The 19,351-nt window shown below is 36.9% G+C and overlaps 1 protein-coding gene and 1 pseudogene across 6 annotated transcripts in view; both read right to left on the bottom strand.

Annotated features, from left to right (window-relative positions):
* The window catches only part of MTMR3 (myotubularin related protein 3), a 119,797-nt gene that overhangs the window by 38,177 nt on the left and 62,269 nt on the right, over positions 1 to 19,351 (bottom strand). For all 6 annotated transcript variants that reach the window (XM_037510861.2, XM_037510863.2, XM_037510864.2 and 3 more), the window contains 3 exons: positions 14,340 to 14,413; positions 6,103 to 6,192; positions 5,635 to 5,751 (listed from right to left, as the gene is read on the bottom strand). In XM_037510861.2, coding sequence (XP_037366758.1) covers positions 5,635 to 5,751; positions 6,103 to 6,192; positions 14,340 to 14,342 — 210 coding nt within the window. In that variant the 5' untranslated portion in view covers positions 14,343 to 14,413. The remainder of the gene's footprint in view (positions 1 to 5,634; positions 5,752 to 6,102; positions 6,193 to 14,339; positions 14,414 to 19,351) is intronic.
* LOC119244196 (heterogeneous nuclear ribonucleoproteins C1/C2-like) lies at positions 17,581 to 19,351 on the bottom strand (annotated as a pseudogene).

The following is a 19,351-nucleotide window of genomic DNA, read 5'->3' as shown; positions in this document are numbered from 1 at the left end:
GGAGACCAAGAAGATAGAGGTTAGATGATGACACTGATTTATTATCAAACCAGCCCTTTGGGGGGCCTGTAACAGATTCTCACACTGTTTTTTTAAATCAACCGTCTTCCCCCGCTCCATTCCACCCCTAAATAAGTGGCCACCAGGCTAACAATCAAGAGTCTTGTGTTCTAATCTCAGTTTTATCTGCTTCCTGACTTCCTTGAACAAGCATCCAACCTTACTATATATAACCAGTCTCCGCTTTCTCTGGATGGTCACAACATAGAAAGTCACAGATGACAATTTGGAAGACCCATGCACGGGAAATGGAAAGAGCCTAGGGTAAAGCGTGAGCTTGACATGTCTACATGAGAAGCTGCTCTATCAGCAGTCTCCTGCAGCAACCCAAGTCCCCTTGGATCAGTATTCCTTATAGCTAGGAAACCTGAAAACCAAATAAAACTGTTAATAGCTTTTGGAGGGAGTGGACCAGTCTTTGCTACAAAGAATATTAAGTTTTACATCCTTCCTATCAGACTGTATCGAGACTGCCAGAATAAGAATGAAATACTTCAGAAAATACAAAATACCTGCTACCTAAAATGCATTTGATACACAATTTTTATTTGTTTTAACATTGCAAATTTAAGGAAAAATTAAAATGTTGGTTGCTAGTATGCAGATACTAGCAAGTCACCAAAACAAACATTTACACAAGTTATAGATATGGAAAACAGCAGATTTTAATGCTCATGCAGTCACATGCAACAAGAACAGGGATATGTGAAAGAGAAATATTTGACTTTATATCAAGTAAACATCTCCCCTTTTCTTTCCTTCAACATTCCTCCCTTCAGAGTTATTTGCACAGACTGCTGCCTCTTCTATTAAGGTAGAACTGGTCTTCTTTTCTTCTTCCCACATCCAACCAAAACATACTAAGTTTCTCTACAGGTTCACTCCACTGCTTTAAGCTTCTTAACTTTTCTTACATTTGAAGAGTATGTCTTACCTTTTCTGTAACTAGACATACACAATAATCAACCTTACAAGCAAAGAATTACATATTCAAGAGCCATACTACTTTATAGCCCAGAAAGATTAAACCATTACATTACAAGCTACCAGCAAAGTTAGGAAGAGACTCCATGTCCTCTAGCCAAGGTTCCTTCCATTATGTATAGTGCACCTCTCTTTTTGCCCTCTAAGAGTGCCCTTCCCTTCTGTATGAGATCTGTTTTAATTCTTTCACAATTAAGTGGCCTCCCTACCAGGAATCTCAAGAAAAAAATAGATGTGGAAGGGTAACAAAAAATCTAAAATTGCGTTTGAATCTTCTTTGAAGTACATTGATATGTTTTATAGCCTGGTGATATGCTTTGTGGCAACTCATTTTCTTTTTAAGCTCTTTTTATAACCCAAATGAGCAACTCCTTTCTCCTCTACTTTATACTTGCCAGGTAATTCCATCTCTCTTTATAATGCTTTTCCGCTTATAATTTCCACCAAAGTCATGCTCAAAACAATGCATTAAAACACACTCAGTGCTGTCAATTTCTCCAAAGGCAAAAAGTTTCATAACGGGCACTAAAAACCTCTAAAAGCATCAATCCAAAAAAGCAGAAAGGCAGCCATTAAAAAATGTAATACACATGCACAAGTATTAAAGATCTACAGTACTGTAACATGCCGGTGTGATGGGTAATTTTATGCTATCGTACCCTATTATATTTACCTCAGTTCATTCTAAGTGTGTGTGCCTGCATTTACACATTATTTTTCAGCACCAGAATTTAAAAGTAGAATAACATCAATGTTTAAAAAATAAAAGTTATAACCCAAATGAGAAATACTAATCTTTTATACACATTTGAAGTAAAAATGGCACTAACAGAGTGAAAATAAAACAAGCAATGAGTCTAAACCTAAATTTGTAATAAGCTGTAAAATATGTGGGCACTGATTCTTTTCAATTAAAAACCAGTCAGAAGAAGACCATCACAGTTTTAAACCCAGATATTTTATTTTTCATCACTGATATTTACAAGTCACAATCCCAGACCTGGTTTCAGATGACTCTGCTACAGTTTATGAATACTGAGGCTAAAATGCAAACAATAACCACCTCCTGAAGCATGGGGGACAAACACTTTTGTTGTATATATTTAGACAATGGAAATATGAAAAAAAAAATGCTATAGAAGATATTTCCAGCTGCTATACTTCCATCTTTGGAAGTTTTAATGTCCTTTTAAATACTAATGCTAATTTAACAATTTCTGGTTGAAATTCAGTTTCTAATTTTTTTCTAACTTTTTAAAAATTTTATGCATACAAGAGCTGGGGTGTAGGCCAGAGGTGGGGATGGGGGGAAGGTGAGAGGATTCACCAGAGACAGAGTGGGAAGCAGAACAGGTGGACTGACTGAAATACACTGCTTAATGGAGTAGTGGTGAGACAGGAGTGGTCTGCTGCGCCTTGTGGGTTAGCTCCCTGGCCAGGGGAACTCATGCTGCTTTGGCTGCCGACTGCTTCATAGTGCTAAGACTTAACCCTTGCACCACAAGGGAAGCCACAGTTTCTAATTTTTGAGGGTTATCATTCTATCTGTTTATGTGAGATGAGGTGAGATGAGGGCTTTATTCTCACCCCATGAACAGTTTTCATTATAGAGTACTACCAGAACTTTGTCTAGTAAGAGGGAAGGGACTCATGCAGAGAATAAATTTGCTGACTTGCAAGGTGAATATCTGACACTCAAAACCAACTTATTCCAAGCACAAGTGCAGTAATTTCCTAGGATTCTCAGTTACTTACTGGGATTTCAAAAGCAGCAGATTGAGAGGTGGTCTATTGAATTACACAACAAAAAGTAGTGTTACACTTTCATGAATTCCACTTGAACATTTGCTTATAAATTAAGCATCAAAGAAACATACTTGCATTTATGTAAAATTACAGTTTTGGAAAAGCACAGAATGGAAGCAGTTCAAACATTAAATACTACAAATGAACTCTACCACAGAGGTTCTTTACTCTAGGAACTGGTAACTTGCTATTCGCTGAATGTGTATGGATTAAATTAATGGTATCTATAGTATCTGTATCTACAGACACATTTTACTCAATGTGCTATGAAATTAATAGAATATATGATATCAAGTAGATATTTAAAACATGATGATTAAGTCATATTTCTAAAGTGCTAAATGTATTGATTTAAAAGCATACAGAAATGATGCAAAGTAGGAGATGCAGCAATATATACTGGCATATATGGGATTGGAGAGTTGAAATGTGTTTGATTTAATATAATAACCTTTAAGGGAGGTATCATGATTGCACATATTTTACTGAAATATTTCTCTGCTAAGGGAGGGAAAGAGGAAGGTGCAACACCAACTCTCTCTGGTCTACATTCAGGATCCAGTATAGAAAAAAACATTGTTTCTTGGAGTAACCACAGGTTTTAAGAACCTTAGCACTAACTAATGTGATTTATTTCTATGGAGAACTTCCAGTCTCTCAATCTGAAATGTTTAAAGTCACTGCAATATTATCTATTCAAAGTCATTATTTTGGACTTTTTAAGTGACATGTGGGTTCCATGCCTTGGAGAGCTAAAATGCTGAGAAAACACCTTTAGGTGAGGAAATGACTCAGAAAGAACAGTGGTAAGTTTTCATAAGCATGTGTCATATTCACAATGGGAGACCAACAATTTCAGTAAATTATCTACTCAAACAGTTGCTGCGAGATATAATAATGAAACAGGCCCATTCACACAGAAATAGGTTGTTTTAAAATGATCTAATATCCATTTCAAAGCCTTATTAACCTCATTCACACTTAATATTTACTGAATACCATGGCATCAGAGACATGCTGGATCCTAAAGATACAAAAATGAATTGAAAAATTGTAACATATCTGATATATACTGTAAAGTTGTGTTCAAGAAAAAGAAACCAGGAGAGTATAATGAACTGTCAGGGAAGGAACTGGGACCAATAAAGGCTTCATACAAGAAGTGATCATCTGAATCTGTTTTGACATAGTCCCTGGGCTAGAAAAAAAGAAAGACCCCAGAAATGTGAGATGTGGCTGAATAGTTCCAAGAGAGTAGTCTTACTAATACAATGGAAAGAAAGGGGAAAGAAAAGAATCAGAAAATTTGGCAGGGCCCAAGTATCACACCATTTAGACCAATGGCATGCTAAGTAATTTAATCTTACAAACAAAAGAAATACTGAAGGATTTTGGTGAATGATATGATCAAATCCAACATGATCTCTCTCCACAGACCCTATTCCCAAACATATTTATAAACAGTCTCTGAAATACTTAGCCATAAACCAGTAAGCTCAGAAACAGGTGACAGTAGGAAAAGTGTGTAGTGATATGTTTATCATTCCCCACATGCAATTTAGTTAGTATTTCATGGATCCCAGCTATTTAAACACAAAATTAAATTCAGCAGTTCTACTAATTATTTCTGTCATTACTTTGCTAGTAATAGCTGGAACGGGATTTCTGGTTGTTGGAATTTCTAAGAGTTTCCATCCTATCAAGACTACCCAGTTCCAAATAGGTTCTTCTGAACATAGTTCTACATGGTATAAAAGCACAGCATACCTTTTTCTTTAATGAATCTTATGTGTCTTTAGCTGATGAACAGAAAACTAATGGAATAGCAATAATGGTAGCCCAAATCTAGAAGCCAGACAGCTCCTAGATCTAAAAGCTTAACTACAAAGAATACGGCATATATATATACACACATACACACATATACATAAATAATAAATGTCAACTGTAAAGAAAATGACTGCCACTTGAGTCTTTTTGACAAAGGAAAGAACAATGAATCTGTCTGGTAACTTTTGGACCACTGAATAAAATGAACTGAGGTGACAAATTTCAAAGAATTACAAAATGAAGCCAAAACACACACTCTGAATAAAAGTATAGTCATTTTATATGAACTTTCATTAATGTCACAACACACGTATCTGTTGCTAGAACCAAAGTGCAAAAAAGTCACAATACTGGCAAGCAAAGGAGGTGTTCATTTGGTGAAAATACATGAATTTTTATGTCTTTGTCATTTCATTGAAAACTCTTAATGATGCAGTGCACTTCAAAAACTAATTCACTAAGTGTACCCTCCCAGCTGAAAAGGGTAAATGTACTCTTGAGAACTGACAGCCTTCCTTTTCTTCAGCAATACATACAGTCCATTAGGCAAATAAACATTGTACTTAACATCAATACTTACACTACTAAGCTATTAAAATAACTTCACCCTATAATAAGTACCTGCACTGAGCTCAAAGTACATCTCATCATTTGACATTAAGGTTCAGGAAATTATCTCAACTGAGGCAGCTGGTGACTACTTAAGACTGAGGAATAAAAGCCTTTGTACCCTCATAAAGCTTAATGATACAGCATTACCTAGTACAAGTCATTCAGTGTTACTAAAGAATGGACACCTCAGCTGACAACTACATATATCATTTAAAATCAAGTGTAAAAGTTCCTCCTAACCTAGTGTCCTGAGTCCTAAAGAAAGTGAGAGAAAAGCATACTACATTTTCACATGTCCCTTCTCCACTTACTTTAGAGGGAGAACAATTAGTAACCACTTACATTAACAAGAGACTCTTTAAATTTGATGTGAAGTCTGTAATTAGAAAGGGCAATGATGGCATCCTCAGCACGGCCTACAAATTCTGTGCTTTCTCCATGAAGTTCAAGGAAAGGAACCTTCAAAACAGAAGAAACTCTTCAGAGTTCTGAAGCAGTAAAGCAAAATCTTCACATGGATCCCATCTCAAACAAAACATAGTGCATAAATAGGTAGTGGACCGAAAGAACCACATGATCTAAGTATACATAGTTATTCAAATTCAAGACTACTGAAGTAATAACAGATGTGATTACTCAATGGATTCTCAGAAAACAGTCTTTCTATAAGGTGAGAGATTTTTAAACTTTCATTTCTACTATGAGTATGGTTTAGGAAAAAACACACAGTGTATTACTTCATTCCATTAGCTCTGCTACATTGCTATCATGATGCTAAGTATTTTACATTCAAAGGTAACCTGTAATTACCTGAAGATTCTCATCCTCCCGGATCAGCTGCTTCCTGGGAAAGATCTGATTGGCCTGGATGCACTCAAGACTGTGCCGAGTCTCTTCATCCTGGAAAAATCCAAAATCTTTAAATAACTTCAAACCTCCTAATCATTCATATTGATTTTTCTACATCTAGGAACATAATCAAATTGAAAAGTCCAATGACTAAGATCAATAAGCAAAAAGCTCAAGGAAAAAAATATTCATCATCCTCCAAAGTGTTTCATCTAATCTGTTAGGTATTTCTAATACCTAGGCAAAGAGGTCCTGTGCCCTGAAAGAACACTTCTATAAAAAAAACTAACAAGTTGCTGGTACATGACTTGTTATGAGAAACTAAGATAATGTGATTATTTTCCTCTTGAAGTTACTACCTTTAGTCCTTATTTTTGAAAGCTACATATTGAATTATTTAAGAATGAAATGATGTGAGGTTTGGGATTCACTTTAAGTGTAGTCAGTCTCCCCATTGTGTAGGGGTTAAGTCAGAGTCAACACCATGACAGCCCTCCAGGCAGAGGCCTGAGTTTGATCCCCGGCCAGGGAGCAACCCACATGACACAGCAGACCCACTGTCTCCTGTCTCACCCACAGCAGACCCACTGTCTCCTGTCTCACCCACTGCTCCCCTCAGCAGCGTATTTCAGTGGATCCGCCGGTTCTGCTCCCTACTCTGTCTCTGGTGAATTCTCACCCCCTGCACCTCTGGCCTACACCCCAGTTCTTCTATGCAAAAATAAATAAAATAAAAATCTTATAATAAAGGAATAATACTTAAAAAAAAAAAGTGTAGGGGGAAGGGTAAAGAGAAAATGAGTGAGGGCCTCCCCGGTGGCGCAGCGGTTGAGCACTGGGTTGCGAAGCTGCCTGCAGCCTCTGCAGCGCCGGTTTGATCCCCGGCTGCTCCCCGGCCACTGGAGGAGGGTCCCGCATGGCGCGCAGACCTCTCCTGCCGCCCGCTGCTCCCCTCAGCAGTGTACTTCGGTCCTTCTGCCTGCTCTGCTCCCCGCTCTGGCTCTGGTGAATTCTCTCACCCTCCTGCGCATTTGACTGTACCCTGTGCTTGTATAAATAAATAAATCTTTTAAAAAAAAAAAGAGAGAAAATGAGTGAGGTACAAATGGAACAAATGTCCATGAACAGTAACTGATGAAACTGGTTAAGCGGGAGTTCACTATATCATTGTGTCTATTTTTGGTTATACCTGAAATTTCCATAATAAATTATTTTCAATGTAAGCTTAACAACCAAACCAAAATGTATCAACTATTATCCTTGATTTATTCTTAAATTACAAAATAGGTTTATTTCTAGTAAGGCAATTTCAAAAGCAGCAGCAATAAACTCTAATCTCAATGGCACTTAATTCAACTAATTATAATTTGTATTTTAAAAGTAGTCTTTTACATAATATTTATGGCATAGAAAAACAGGAGTAGTGTAATCAAATGGAAAGTATGACTTTATAAATTATGATGGGAAAATAATTATGATTAAATCGCTTTACACACCAAATTTTAGTTTTTTAGTATGTTTTTTATATTTTATTTTATATATTTTTTACATCATTTTTCATTTTTGCACAATGTATGCTTTTTCATCTTGGTTATAGTCCCCATACAATTCCCACCCCCCTTATTTTGACCATAATCCCTCCTACGCACCCCCCCCATAGTAACACCAAATTTTATAAAAGCAAAAGTATCACATTCCACTGAGCACTAACTATAACCTCCAGATATTGGACATTTTCACATATGCTACTTATTATAATTCCGACAATTCTTTATACTTTCTCAGAGAAAAAGTCTTACCTATAAGTAACACAGTTTTACACAAAATCATCCTTAACCATAACACAGTAATATTCTACTAACATGGTGCTTAAAGTGAGGTCTGCATATTCTGAGACCTCTTCAGGGGTTCTATATGGTCAAAACCACTTTCATAATAATGCTAAGACATTACTTGCCTTTTCTAACTGAAATGACCTTCATAATAACAATGCAAAAAGAAATCACAGGTAAAAATGCTGGCACCTAGTATAATCAAGGTGGTGGTACTAATTTCTCTCAGAATGCCACTGATAAAGAGGAGAAAATGATAAATTTTATTAAATTTTGACTGTTAAAAGTCTCTATATAGGAAAAACACATGAAACACTCCTACTGCATACTAATTATTGTGGTTGACTCAATAGGTAAGGTAAGGTCTGTGAACAAGTGTTTCACTTGCTGAACTGGCTACTTTTTCATTAAGTACCATTTTTAATTGAAAGAACTGATAAATTATGGTAATTCAACTAGAGCATTTGGCAGATCTTTTCACCAAAGGCATTATTCACTGCCAACAATAAAGCTATTGTGCAAAAATTAGAATCTTGGAACATCTATCTGGAACCATGAACTTCCAGCTCCCCAATGCTTTTCTAAAAAGATCAGTGGTCATAGTACTGAATGTGATTTTTAAAAGAACTTACCTAGTGAAATGTCTACATTAGAAGGATCTTTATTACCTAATCATTATTTTCAAAATACCAATGTGTAATGTCACAAAATCATGCATGGATAAAGATCCATTTACAGTTCAAGACAGGGCCTCCCCGGTGGCGCAGTGGTTGAGCGCTGGGTTGTGAAGCTGCCCGCAGCCTCTGTGGCGTCGGTTCGATCCCCGGCTGCTCCCCAGCCACCAGAGGAAGGTCCCACATGGCGTGCAGACCTCTCCTGCCGCCCGCTGCTCCCCTCAACAGTGTACTTTGGTCCTTCTGCCTGCTCTGCTCCCCGCTCTGGCTCTGGTGAATTCTCTCACCCTCCCGCGCTTCTGACTATACCCAGTGCTTGTATAAATAAATAAATAAATCTTTAAAAAGAAAATATTAAAAAATAAAATAAAGTTCAAGACAGCCAATGGTTTTAATGTAACAGAATATAAAAAGTTTAATATCATTTCAGATTCCTCATTGCAACTTCGCTTTAAAGAACTACTACTTGTCAAGTTTTGGTATAATATAGCAGGAAAAATATAAACAATTATATAGAAAAACTATTAGAATACTCTTTTACATAGATGTGTGAGACTGGATTTACTTCATAAATTTCAAACAACATATTTTAACCAATTGAATGCAGAAGTAAATGAGAATTCACCTATTAACTACTAAGCCCAATATTGTTATTCAAAATATTCATATTTCGTTAGTTTGTAACTGTTATTTTAAAATGAATACAGGAACATTTTGAAGACTTCTCAGCTTTAATTTCTAATTTAGTAAATATAGGTGACAGACATTATATAAATGAAAACTTTTTGGGGTCTTCAACGAATTAAGAATATACAAAGCATTTTCAGACCAAAATAGTTTGAGAATTACTGGTCACTATGCTTCAATTCAAATACCCAGTTAAAACTGTTCCACTTGAAGTCAGATTTTCTCTGAAACCATTCCCCTAGTGTTCATCTACGGCATGAAAAGCCATAGTAAAACTTGAATGAAAATCACCCATTTACCACCCATAAAACCAGCATCTTAGCTACAAGCTGACTGGGCCCATTCCATGCTCTATAATGGGCCATTTAATCTTGAGGCATGAGCTTTTCAAGGGTCCGTTAAGAAGTCTAATATTTAAAATGTAGAAAGAAGCTAGTGGCTTCAAATTCTAAAAATGAAAGTATGAGGACTTTATAAATGGTTCATGCATAAAATTCTATGCAAAACTACCAAATTTCAGCAATTATTAAATACTTTTGTTATATTTGGAAACAAGCAGTATGTTAATAGCTTCAACTTCTTAAGACTGCTAGGTATTCATGAAGATTGTCAAGAAATTATAGCTTACAACCAAATAATTCCAAAGCAAACTATATAAATCTATTCAGTTTCTTAAAGTAAAAAAAATTAATAATGCATTGTAGTAAGGTTAATATGTGTGGCTTGGTGCCTCCAAAAATATAATTACAAAGTTTATAAATAGCTTCAGTCCTGTAAACACCAAAATGATTGTTAGATGAAGAGTTTTCTATCAATCTGTTTCATTTCATCCCTTTCCAATCATTTCCTCTAAGATCAATGTTTGGGTGAAGGAATAATAGGGATACAGTAATGTTTGAAAGGCATTCATTCTTCTGTTAGGTTTTTTTTCTTTTTAACCAATTTTATTTCCATTCTTAAGAGCTAGCTCTTGACTTAAACACTGAGTAGCTTCACTTTGAACTTAAAAAATATGAAGAATCTTGAATTTAGAGAGACCCTTCTTATAAATCAATAGGGGATAGATAAGAAATGTTATGAAATGAGAAAAGTACACTCTGAGAAATGCCTTCTCAGCACACATTAACTTTTTATCTCACAGCTCAAATTCTTACTCTCTTCAAGATGACTTTAAAGAGACACCCATTATTTAAGTGGTCCATAATCCAATTTTTTACTGATCTTTAAAATAGCACAAAACTCAAATAAGGTGGCCATTTGAAAAAAAGGAAGTCACTTACCAATTTACTCTTTTTTTTTCTTTTTTTCTTTTTAAGATTTATTTATTTATTTATACAAGCACTGGGTACAGTCAGAAGCGCGGGAGGGTGAGAGAATTCACCAGAGCCAGAGTGGGGAGCAGAGCAGGCAGAAGGACCGAAGTACACTGCTGAGGGGAGCAGCGGGCGGCAGGAGAGGTCTAGGCGCCATGCGGGACCCTCCTCCAGTGGCTGGGGAGCAGCCAGGGATCGAACTGGCGCCACAGAGGCTTCGGGCAGCTTCGCAACCCAGCACTCAACCGCTGCGCCACCAGAGAGGCCCTACCAATTTACTCTTTTTTTTTTTTTTTTAATAGAGGCATGCTTTATTTATTTATTTGTTTGTTTGTTTGTTTCTTTGTTTATACATGCACTGGGTACAGTCAGAAGCGCGGGAGGGTGAGAGAATTCACCAGAGCCAGAGCGGGGAGCAGAGCAGGCAGAAGGACCAAAGTACACTGCTGAGGGGAGCAGCGGGCGGCAGGAGAGGTCTGGGCGCCATGTGGGACCCTCCTCCAGTGGCCGGGGAGCAGCTGGGGATCGAACCAGCGCCGCAGAGGTCGCCGGCAGCTTCGCAACCCAGCGCTCAACCGCTGCGCCACCGGGGAGGCCCCTTACCAATTTACTCTTGCTGGCACAATCACTCAAGTGCTAATCTAGACCAGTGTATATAACCAAAGTAGTGGCTGAAAATGAAATAATTTTCAACATAAGAGAACTGAGAATTAGGTCAGCAAGATAAGAACATAATGTCATTTTTCAGAGACCAAATCAATGTTCTTTTAAAAAGATTATCTAAGCTCACATTACCTTTAAGGAAAATTAATTTTTCGTCCTTGTATATAAAAATGCATTTAATCCCTAAGGACTTAACATTAGGACAAACTACTCAATGACTTCTGGAACAACAGTAACTCAAAAAACATTACTCGTCTAATATAAGCTGAATTAAAAGTGTCTAATTCATTACAGTTTCTGAGCTTCACATTTGAAAAAGGAGCTCAAACTTGAGATGGCTGATAGAGTAAGAAACTAGGAGATAAAGGGAAGGAAGAAACAAACTGGGAAGTACTGACCAGATGAGAGACTTAGAAACAAATTTCTCCTAGGCTATAAGACCATAACCGTATGGTCAATTTCCTTGAATTGCTAAGGAACATCACAAATGTCATGGAATCTGGCACTTCTCAAGTCTCTTCAATCTTTAAGGTCAGTGGGGTGACCTGCAAAACCCTGAAAAGGGATTAGTCACCACAGTTCTATGCTAAGTTTCCGCTATTGGTTAAACTATGCAGGTTTAAGTCCACTCCTCAGAAGGGAAGTCAATGTCAGAAATATTGAAAGAACACAGGGGAGCAGAGATTGCTCAAATGACTGTTAACTAAATCCACATATAGCGTTCTAGGATTTTAAAAAGCCCTGTCTACTTCTAAGAGTGAAATGCATATAAGACCACTTTGCAAAATGTAAAAGTGAAAGTAATTATCAGTCCCATGGTCAATCATAGTCACTCTTCTTAAGTTGGTATCAAAGACCACCAGAAATACATTCTCCCTTGATACAATGCTTGGGGTTTGTTTCAAAATTATCCAAAGATGGTGTAGAGAATCAGAAGAAAAAAGTGTGACTACAAACTGATGATTACTTGTAGCTCATTGACAAATTACATGAGGGTTCATTATTTTATTCTCTCTTTGTTCAGGTCTGAGATTTTCCAAAAGAAAACATTTTCCTGGGCCTCCCTGGTGGCGCAGGGGGTTGGGACGCAACCTTTGAAGCTACCCACAGCCACTGCAGCATGAGTTCGATCCCCAGCCAGGGAGCTGCCCACATGGGGCAGCAGACCTCTTCTGACTCGCCTGCTGCTCCCCTCAGCAGTGTGTTCGGGTCTGTCTGCCTGTTCTGTTCCCCACTCTGTCTCTAGTGGGTCCTCATCCCCCACACCTCTAGCCTGGCCCTAGTTCTTGTATGCATAAATAAATAAAAAAGAAAACATTTTCCTAATGCTTAATGTTTAACTTCCATAAAAAAGACAGCCTTCAATCTCACTTAAGAACTTCTAGAAGTATAAGGAGAAGATGTACAGAAGTATATTTTTTTAAAAAAGAAAAAGAAAAATTCAGTGCTCCTGAATTTTCTATACAAAAGAACACAACTTAAATGTTTAAACCATAGGATATATTAATTGGATGATATTAAATCACTGGTTCAGCAACTTACAAAATACAGAGAAAAACTAACAATTTTCTCTATTGGGAATTCAATATAGCAAACTGAAATCAACTGAAAAGTGTTCCATTCATTCTGAAATAAGTAAAACAGAAAACTGTCTTACTTCCAACTATAGATAATACATGGACTAGAAAGGAATACAACCATAGGTTTTAGGGGTAGAATATAAACTGAGTATTTGTAAAAACTTGCTATAATGCTGTCTTAATGAGAAATTGAGAAATGGAAAAAAAAGACATGGTCATATTGCTCTCCAACTACTGCAACACAAAAGCATCTATAAAGCACACAAGGAGACTATCAGCAGGGCACCACAGAGAAGCCAGCAGCACCACGGTGAGGACCACATTGTTGCTAGTTATATGGTATAGTCATGGGCAACCCATAAGTAAAGAACAGAACGCCTTTCATAAGTCCATCATTTGCTATTCATTAGCACTGGCATACATAGCATAAAAATACTAAGCAAATGCTTTCAACTCATTAAAAACTGGGAAAACCAATATAATATATCTCAAAGAAATATTAAAATTTTAAAAGCGCTTTTGGGTATAGGATACATGGCAAATTTGTAACGCCCACAAACTAAGCTTTCTCTTAATATGACATTTCTGCACAATGAGCTTTTCTGTTTTGTTTTACTTTGCTTTTAATTTTGTAAAGCATTTTCTATCCATGTCCCTAATGAGGCTTGAAATTAACATGGTCTCTTCAATTCCTTCTTTGTGCACCAGTATGAAACAGCCTGGGTCCAGGAAACATCAGAAGGTAGAAGCAGGACAATATTACAGAGGACCATTTCTTTTTTTCAAGCCTTGAAGCACTGTTTACATAGTCTCAGGAATGATGCAAATGTGGCTGGCACATTGCTCCATTTTCTCTGCCTGAACTGGAACCTAAATGGTCCACAAATGACTGAAATGTCTTTTATATGTTCCTCTCAGTCAAAAATGTAGGCAGCAAAAGTGCTTCACCTTCTTGAGAATACAAATATTGCCTTAAAATAGGGAGGACAAGAAACTGTTTCTATCCAGAAAGATACATTCATAAAGAATGTGTATATGACCCTACCATACCCCCCTTTCTCTCTATCATTCTGTCTCTCTCTCTCTCTCTCTCTCACACACACTCACACACACACACACACACACACACACACACACACACACAGTTTTCACTACATTTTGCTTCCTAGAAAAGGAGTAAGAAACCTGATTCTGCTTATTACCTTACTAAAAAGAGACAATATCTAACTCACAGGACTAACGTTAATAGAAATGAAATTTTTCTACACACGAAAATACTTCACAATTATTACTACTAAGTAAGAAATTTTAAAAAGGAAACAAGAAAAGTTTTGAACCCTAAATGATTTTTTCACAAAAACAAAAATGGGTAACAATGGACCTACACTTAGTGCTCACTTGTCAGGACAGAGTTCAAATCCAATTTTCTTGTTATGTCCTTGTACTTACCATGACAGGAGGCCCAGATTAGGAGGAGATCCCCGTCCTTTCGTCAGTGTCTGGCAAGGTCCTTTTCTTTACGCCTGCATCATTAAAAAGAATATTTCTTTTTAAAGGACAAAATTGGCATTAATTTTCCCTCCACTTTGTCATACTCTAATTAAAGGAACTACATAAAGCATGAACCTAAAGACCTGACCACAGTCAGTTAAGAAGGTGAATTACTACTCAGGTAATTTCCACTAGTCAAATCCAAACTCCATAATACCTTTCCTTGTGAAAATCTTATTTGGGCAAAATAGTTAACAAATGTTGAAAGTAACACAATTATACAATTGTTTATAATTTATATACAGATCAAAACAATAAAGCAATAATAAAACTAACCTGTAAGTACGAAAATTTTCTTGTAATAATTCAAAAAATGTGGTTATCTCTAAATTCGAAAATACATTTTCCCTTTCTGTGGAAATCAAACTGGTTTAGTGCACAAAATATTAAAAAATTGCCTTATTGGGCCTCCCTGGTGGCGCAGGGGTTAAGTCTCAGCACCATGAAGCTATCTGCAGCCACTGCAGCACGAGTTCGATCCCCGGGCAGGGAGCTACCCACATGGCACAGCAGACCTCTCCTATCTAGCCTGCTTCTCCCCTTAGCAGTGTATTTCAGTCAGTCCCACCTGTTCTGCTCCCCATTCCATCTCTGGTGAATCCTCTCACCATGCCCCCACCTCTGGCCTACCCCCCAGCTCTTGTATGCTAAATAAATAAATTTTTTTTATAATTGCCTATTGCTCTCCACAATCCTAAATCGTTTATCTGAAAACTCATACCTTTTTTACCTGGTTTTTAAAACAAGGAAGTGGGGGGAGGTGCAGGTAACCAAATAGTAAGTCAAGACAGACTAGAGTAAGAGCACTATCATCTTTCAGTAAGTCACTTTTTAAAAAAAATAAATTATTTTCACTCAAAGCCAGCATTTCTGGTTTGCTAAACTGCCATGATACAAGTTATTTTGTGGTATCTGAGTTTAATATTCAAAGTAAATTCTTAGAGAGCAATGTAAGGGAGCCATTAACATTTTCAAAACATCCATCCTACCAAAAGCAATTTACAGAATCAATGCAATTCCAATAACAATCTCAATGGCATTCTTCAAAGAAATAAACCAAATATTGTTTAAATGCATATGGAATCACCAAAAAACCTTTGATAGCAAAGCTGTCCTGACTAAAAGAAGGAAGAATGGAGGTATTACACTTTCAGACTTCAGCTCTACTACAAAGCCATAATAATTGAAACAGCATGGTACTGGAACAAAGACACACAGACCAATGGAATTGAATCGAAAACCCAAAAATAAAGCCACACATATATGGTCAACTAATCTACAACAAAGGAACAAAGAACATGCAATGGAACAAGGATAGTCTCTTCAATAAATGTTGTTGGGAAAACTGGAATGCTACATGCAAATTATCAAACTGTACACAAAAAGTCAAAATGGATAAAAGATTTGAATATAAGACTTAATACCATAAAATATATAGAAGAAAACATAGGCAAAACACTCCATGACATACATCTCAGAAACATCTTTGAGGACTCATCCCCAGAAGCAAAGGAAATGAAGGAAAAGAGAAACAGTTGGGACTACAAACTAAGAAGCTTCTGTAAAGAAAAAGAGACAATAACCAAAATGATGACACACCCCATAGATTGGGAAAAAACATTTGTACTCCATACAACTGACAAGGGACTGATGTCAAAGATCTACAAAAAGCTTACATAACAAAAATAAACAACCCAGTCAAAAAATGGGCAAACTAAAAAGATTCTTCTCCAAAAAGGAACTGCAAATAGCCAACAGATACATGAAAAAATGCTCAACATCATTTATAATCAGGGAAATGCAAATCAAAACCACAATGAGATACCACCTCACAATGGCCCATATTAAAAAAAACTGGCAACAACAAATGCTGGCAAGGATGTGGAGAAAAGGGAACCCTCTTACATGGCTGGTGGGAATGCAAACCGGTCCAACCACTATGGAAAGCCCTGTGAGGAATCTTCAAATTATTAAAAATGGATCTACCATTTGACCAGCAATTCCACTCCTAGCAGTCTACCCAAAGGACACAAAAACATTAACTTGAAAGGAAACCTGCACTCATATGTTTATTGTAGCACTATTTAAAACAGCTAAGGTATGAAACAACCTAAATGCCCAAAAATAGATAAATGGATCAAGATGTGACATAGACATAATGGAATACCACTCAGCAATTAAAAAGGACAAACTCATGCCATTTGCAGCAACATGGATGGAGCTGGAAGGGATTATGCTCAGTGAAATAAGTCAATGTTTTTTTAAAATGTGAGCTCGTATCTTTCTCTGGTCACCACTGGAGAATGCTAAATAACCAACCTCTTTTTTTTTTTGGAAAACTGATGAGCGGGGGGAGAGAATATTTATCCCATCTTTTCCTAAAAGCTGAATCAAGTTTAGTTGATGAAGTATCCCTCCAAATATAGAAGACAGAAACAGATATCACCACTGTATAACTACTAATGAAATAAAGGATACAAAAAATGACCTAGTCTATAGAAAACTACAGGAAAATAAATTCTTTAAATAAACTGCAAGAATAAAGATGAAGGGAAACCTATAGATTAAAAAAGACAAAGTAACATATGAACCAACTATAACATATTAGCCTTATTTAGATCTTGAGTCAAAGTATCACAATAAATTGAGACATTTAGGGAAATCTGATCATGCACTAAATATATGATGATATTAAACGATTATTATTAATTTTCTGTAAAGTTGAAGTTATGGTTGGATTTTTGTGTTTGTGGTTATGTGTTTTTTAAGTTTAACTGAAATATGAACAGAAGAAGTGATACCAAGGAATAGGTAAAATGAGGAGTATCTATAGGCAATGAATTGGTAACTTTGAAGACCAGTGAGATAAGAATTGGGGGTTTATTGAACAATTTTCTCTATCTTAATATGTTTGAAATTTTCACTTAACAGTTTAACATAATGAGAGTTCCTCTCTCTGTCTTATAAACCCCAATTATTGAAGAACCAATCTAATGAGTGGAAAAGTTTTAGCTGTTAGAACTCCAGTATTATTTATACAGTAAATGTATCAATGTGCATTATCTTTTAAAAAATTTATTTAGTAAGTTTAAGGAAAAATTCTCATAGGCATCACAGATTTACTTGTCCCAACTGAAACTTACTGACCTGCAATGACACCAAATTAGAAACTAAATCCCATTACAACTAGGGTGAAAGCTTGAAAGGTTTGGACTTTTTTCTTTTTGGTCCTAATTCCTGGTTTAGTAAGAACTTGTTTGAGAGAAAAAGTACGAAACATTAGGTTATTCACAAAAAAAACCCCACAGAATCAACTTTAGAAAACAAATCTTAAAACTATTAAACTATTTTTCTAGAGGATGCTAACTCTCATTCACAAAAATACACTGTTAAATTTGTGTTAACCAGCCTCACATAATACATTTCTATAGGGTATAATACACAATTCTAACTCAAAGCTGCTCTCAGGTGCTACTCAACTAATGAGGTTCGCATTGCAGTTAGGGAAACAACTAGCGAACTCATGTATGAATGGAAAGGATTGTACTCTGTGCAGAAAAAGAGATTTTGGAGAGAGTTGATAACAACCCGTATATCCTTTTTATTGTTAGGTTATAAAGATATATGAAAAATTAAAAACAAAAATTACAGGGTAAGATGTAACGTAACTACTAGGAGCATCAAAGAAAGTAAAAGAAAGACTAGCTGCTGAGCAATATGAATTAATGAAAATGGGAAGAACAAGGATGGGAAGAAATTGTGCATGTACTGAAGATACTAGGGGAAAGGACATGGTGAAAATTTTGATCTTAGACAAGCCCCCAGATAAAGAAATAATGGGACATGATTTCTAAACCCACTATGTGCTTAAATGTCATCCTGCCATTGGCATTGTCTCTGTAATCCTCTCCTTCCTAAGCCTCTTTTTCATCATCCTTGATCAACACCAGCTCCTAGTTTGCTCTGTTTCTTTTCAATTTTTTTTCCCAGGCTTTCCAGTAGAGAACACACTTTTTGTGCTATCTGGGTCAACTCCTTTTTTTTTTTTTTAAAGATTTATTTATTTATTATTTATACAAGATTGATTGATTGATTTATACAAGTACTGGGTACAGTCAGAAGCGCGGAAGGGTGAGAGAATTCACCAGAGCCAGAGCGGAAAGCAGAACAGGCAGAAGGACCGAAGTACACTGCTGAGGGGAGCAGCGGGCGGCAGGAGAGGTCTGCGTGCCATGTGGGACCCTCCCCCAGTGTCCAGGGAGCAGCCAGGGATCGAACGGGCGCTACAGAGGCAGCGGGCAGCTTCGCAACCCAGCGCTCAACCGCTGCGCCACCAGGGAGGCCCTGGGTCAACTCCTTCTTAATGGTCTGAAGGTCATCTCCTTTCAACTTTCCAGACTTGGAAGGAGATCCTTGCTATCCACTCTTAGCACTGAAGCCATTTCTGCCTTTTCCTGATATTTTTCCTGATACAGGCTGGCATTTCAAGGACACTACAGCCCAAGCAACAGGAAGAGGAACACATGCTGGTTAACTGTACATCCTGTCATAATAATCCTGCTGAAAGCCATAGTCCATGTCAAAGGAGAAGCCATGGAACCTCCACTGCAGACTGTTTCACACCTGCTTTTCTTTGGTTCACTTTTGGCTCTGCAGCCAGATGAATATCTAAAATCTGGTCAGCAATCATTCTGCCACCCTCTCCTGCCACAGCAATGGGAATGTCTCTCATTAACACATTGAATGAAGGCAAAGCCCTTATGAACAAAGCAACCGACAATTTGACCATATTTCAAGAAGAGTGCCTCTACATTAAAACATACTGATCAGATTATTAAGATTCCCAATCAACGCATGGGAGTTCATGGTATTGCTGGCCATTGTCTTTAATGATAAGATTCCTCACAAAA

The sequence above is a fragment of the Talpa occidentalis genome, unplaced genomic scaffold (genome assembly GCF_014898055.3).
Source record: "Talpa occidentalis isolate TD23 unplaced genomic scaffold, MPIMG_talOcc4v2.1 talOcc4.14, whole genome shotgun sequence".
Lineage (NCBI taxonomy): Eukaryota > Metazoa > Chordata > Mammalia > Eulipotyphla > Talpidae > Talpa > Talpa occidentalis.
The sequence above is the reverse complement of the archived record's forward strand: the minus strand, read 5'-3'. Positions and strand labels throughout refer to the sequence as shown.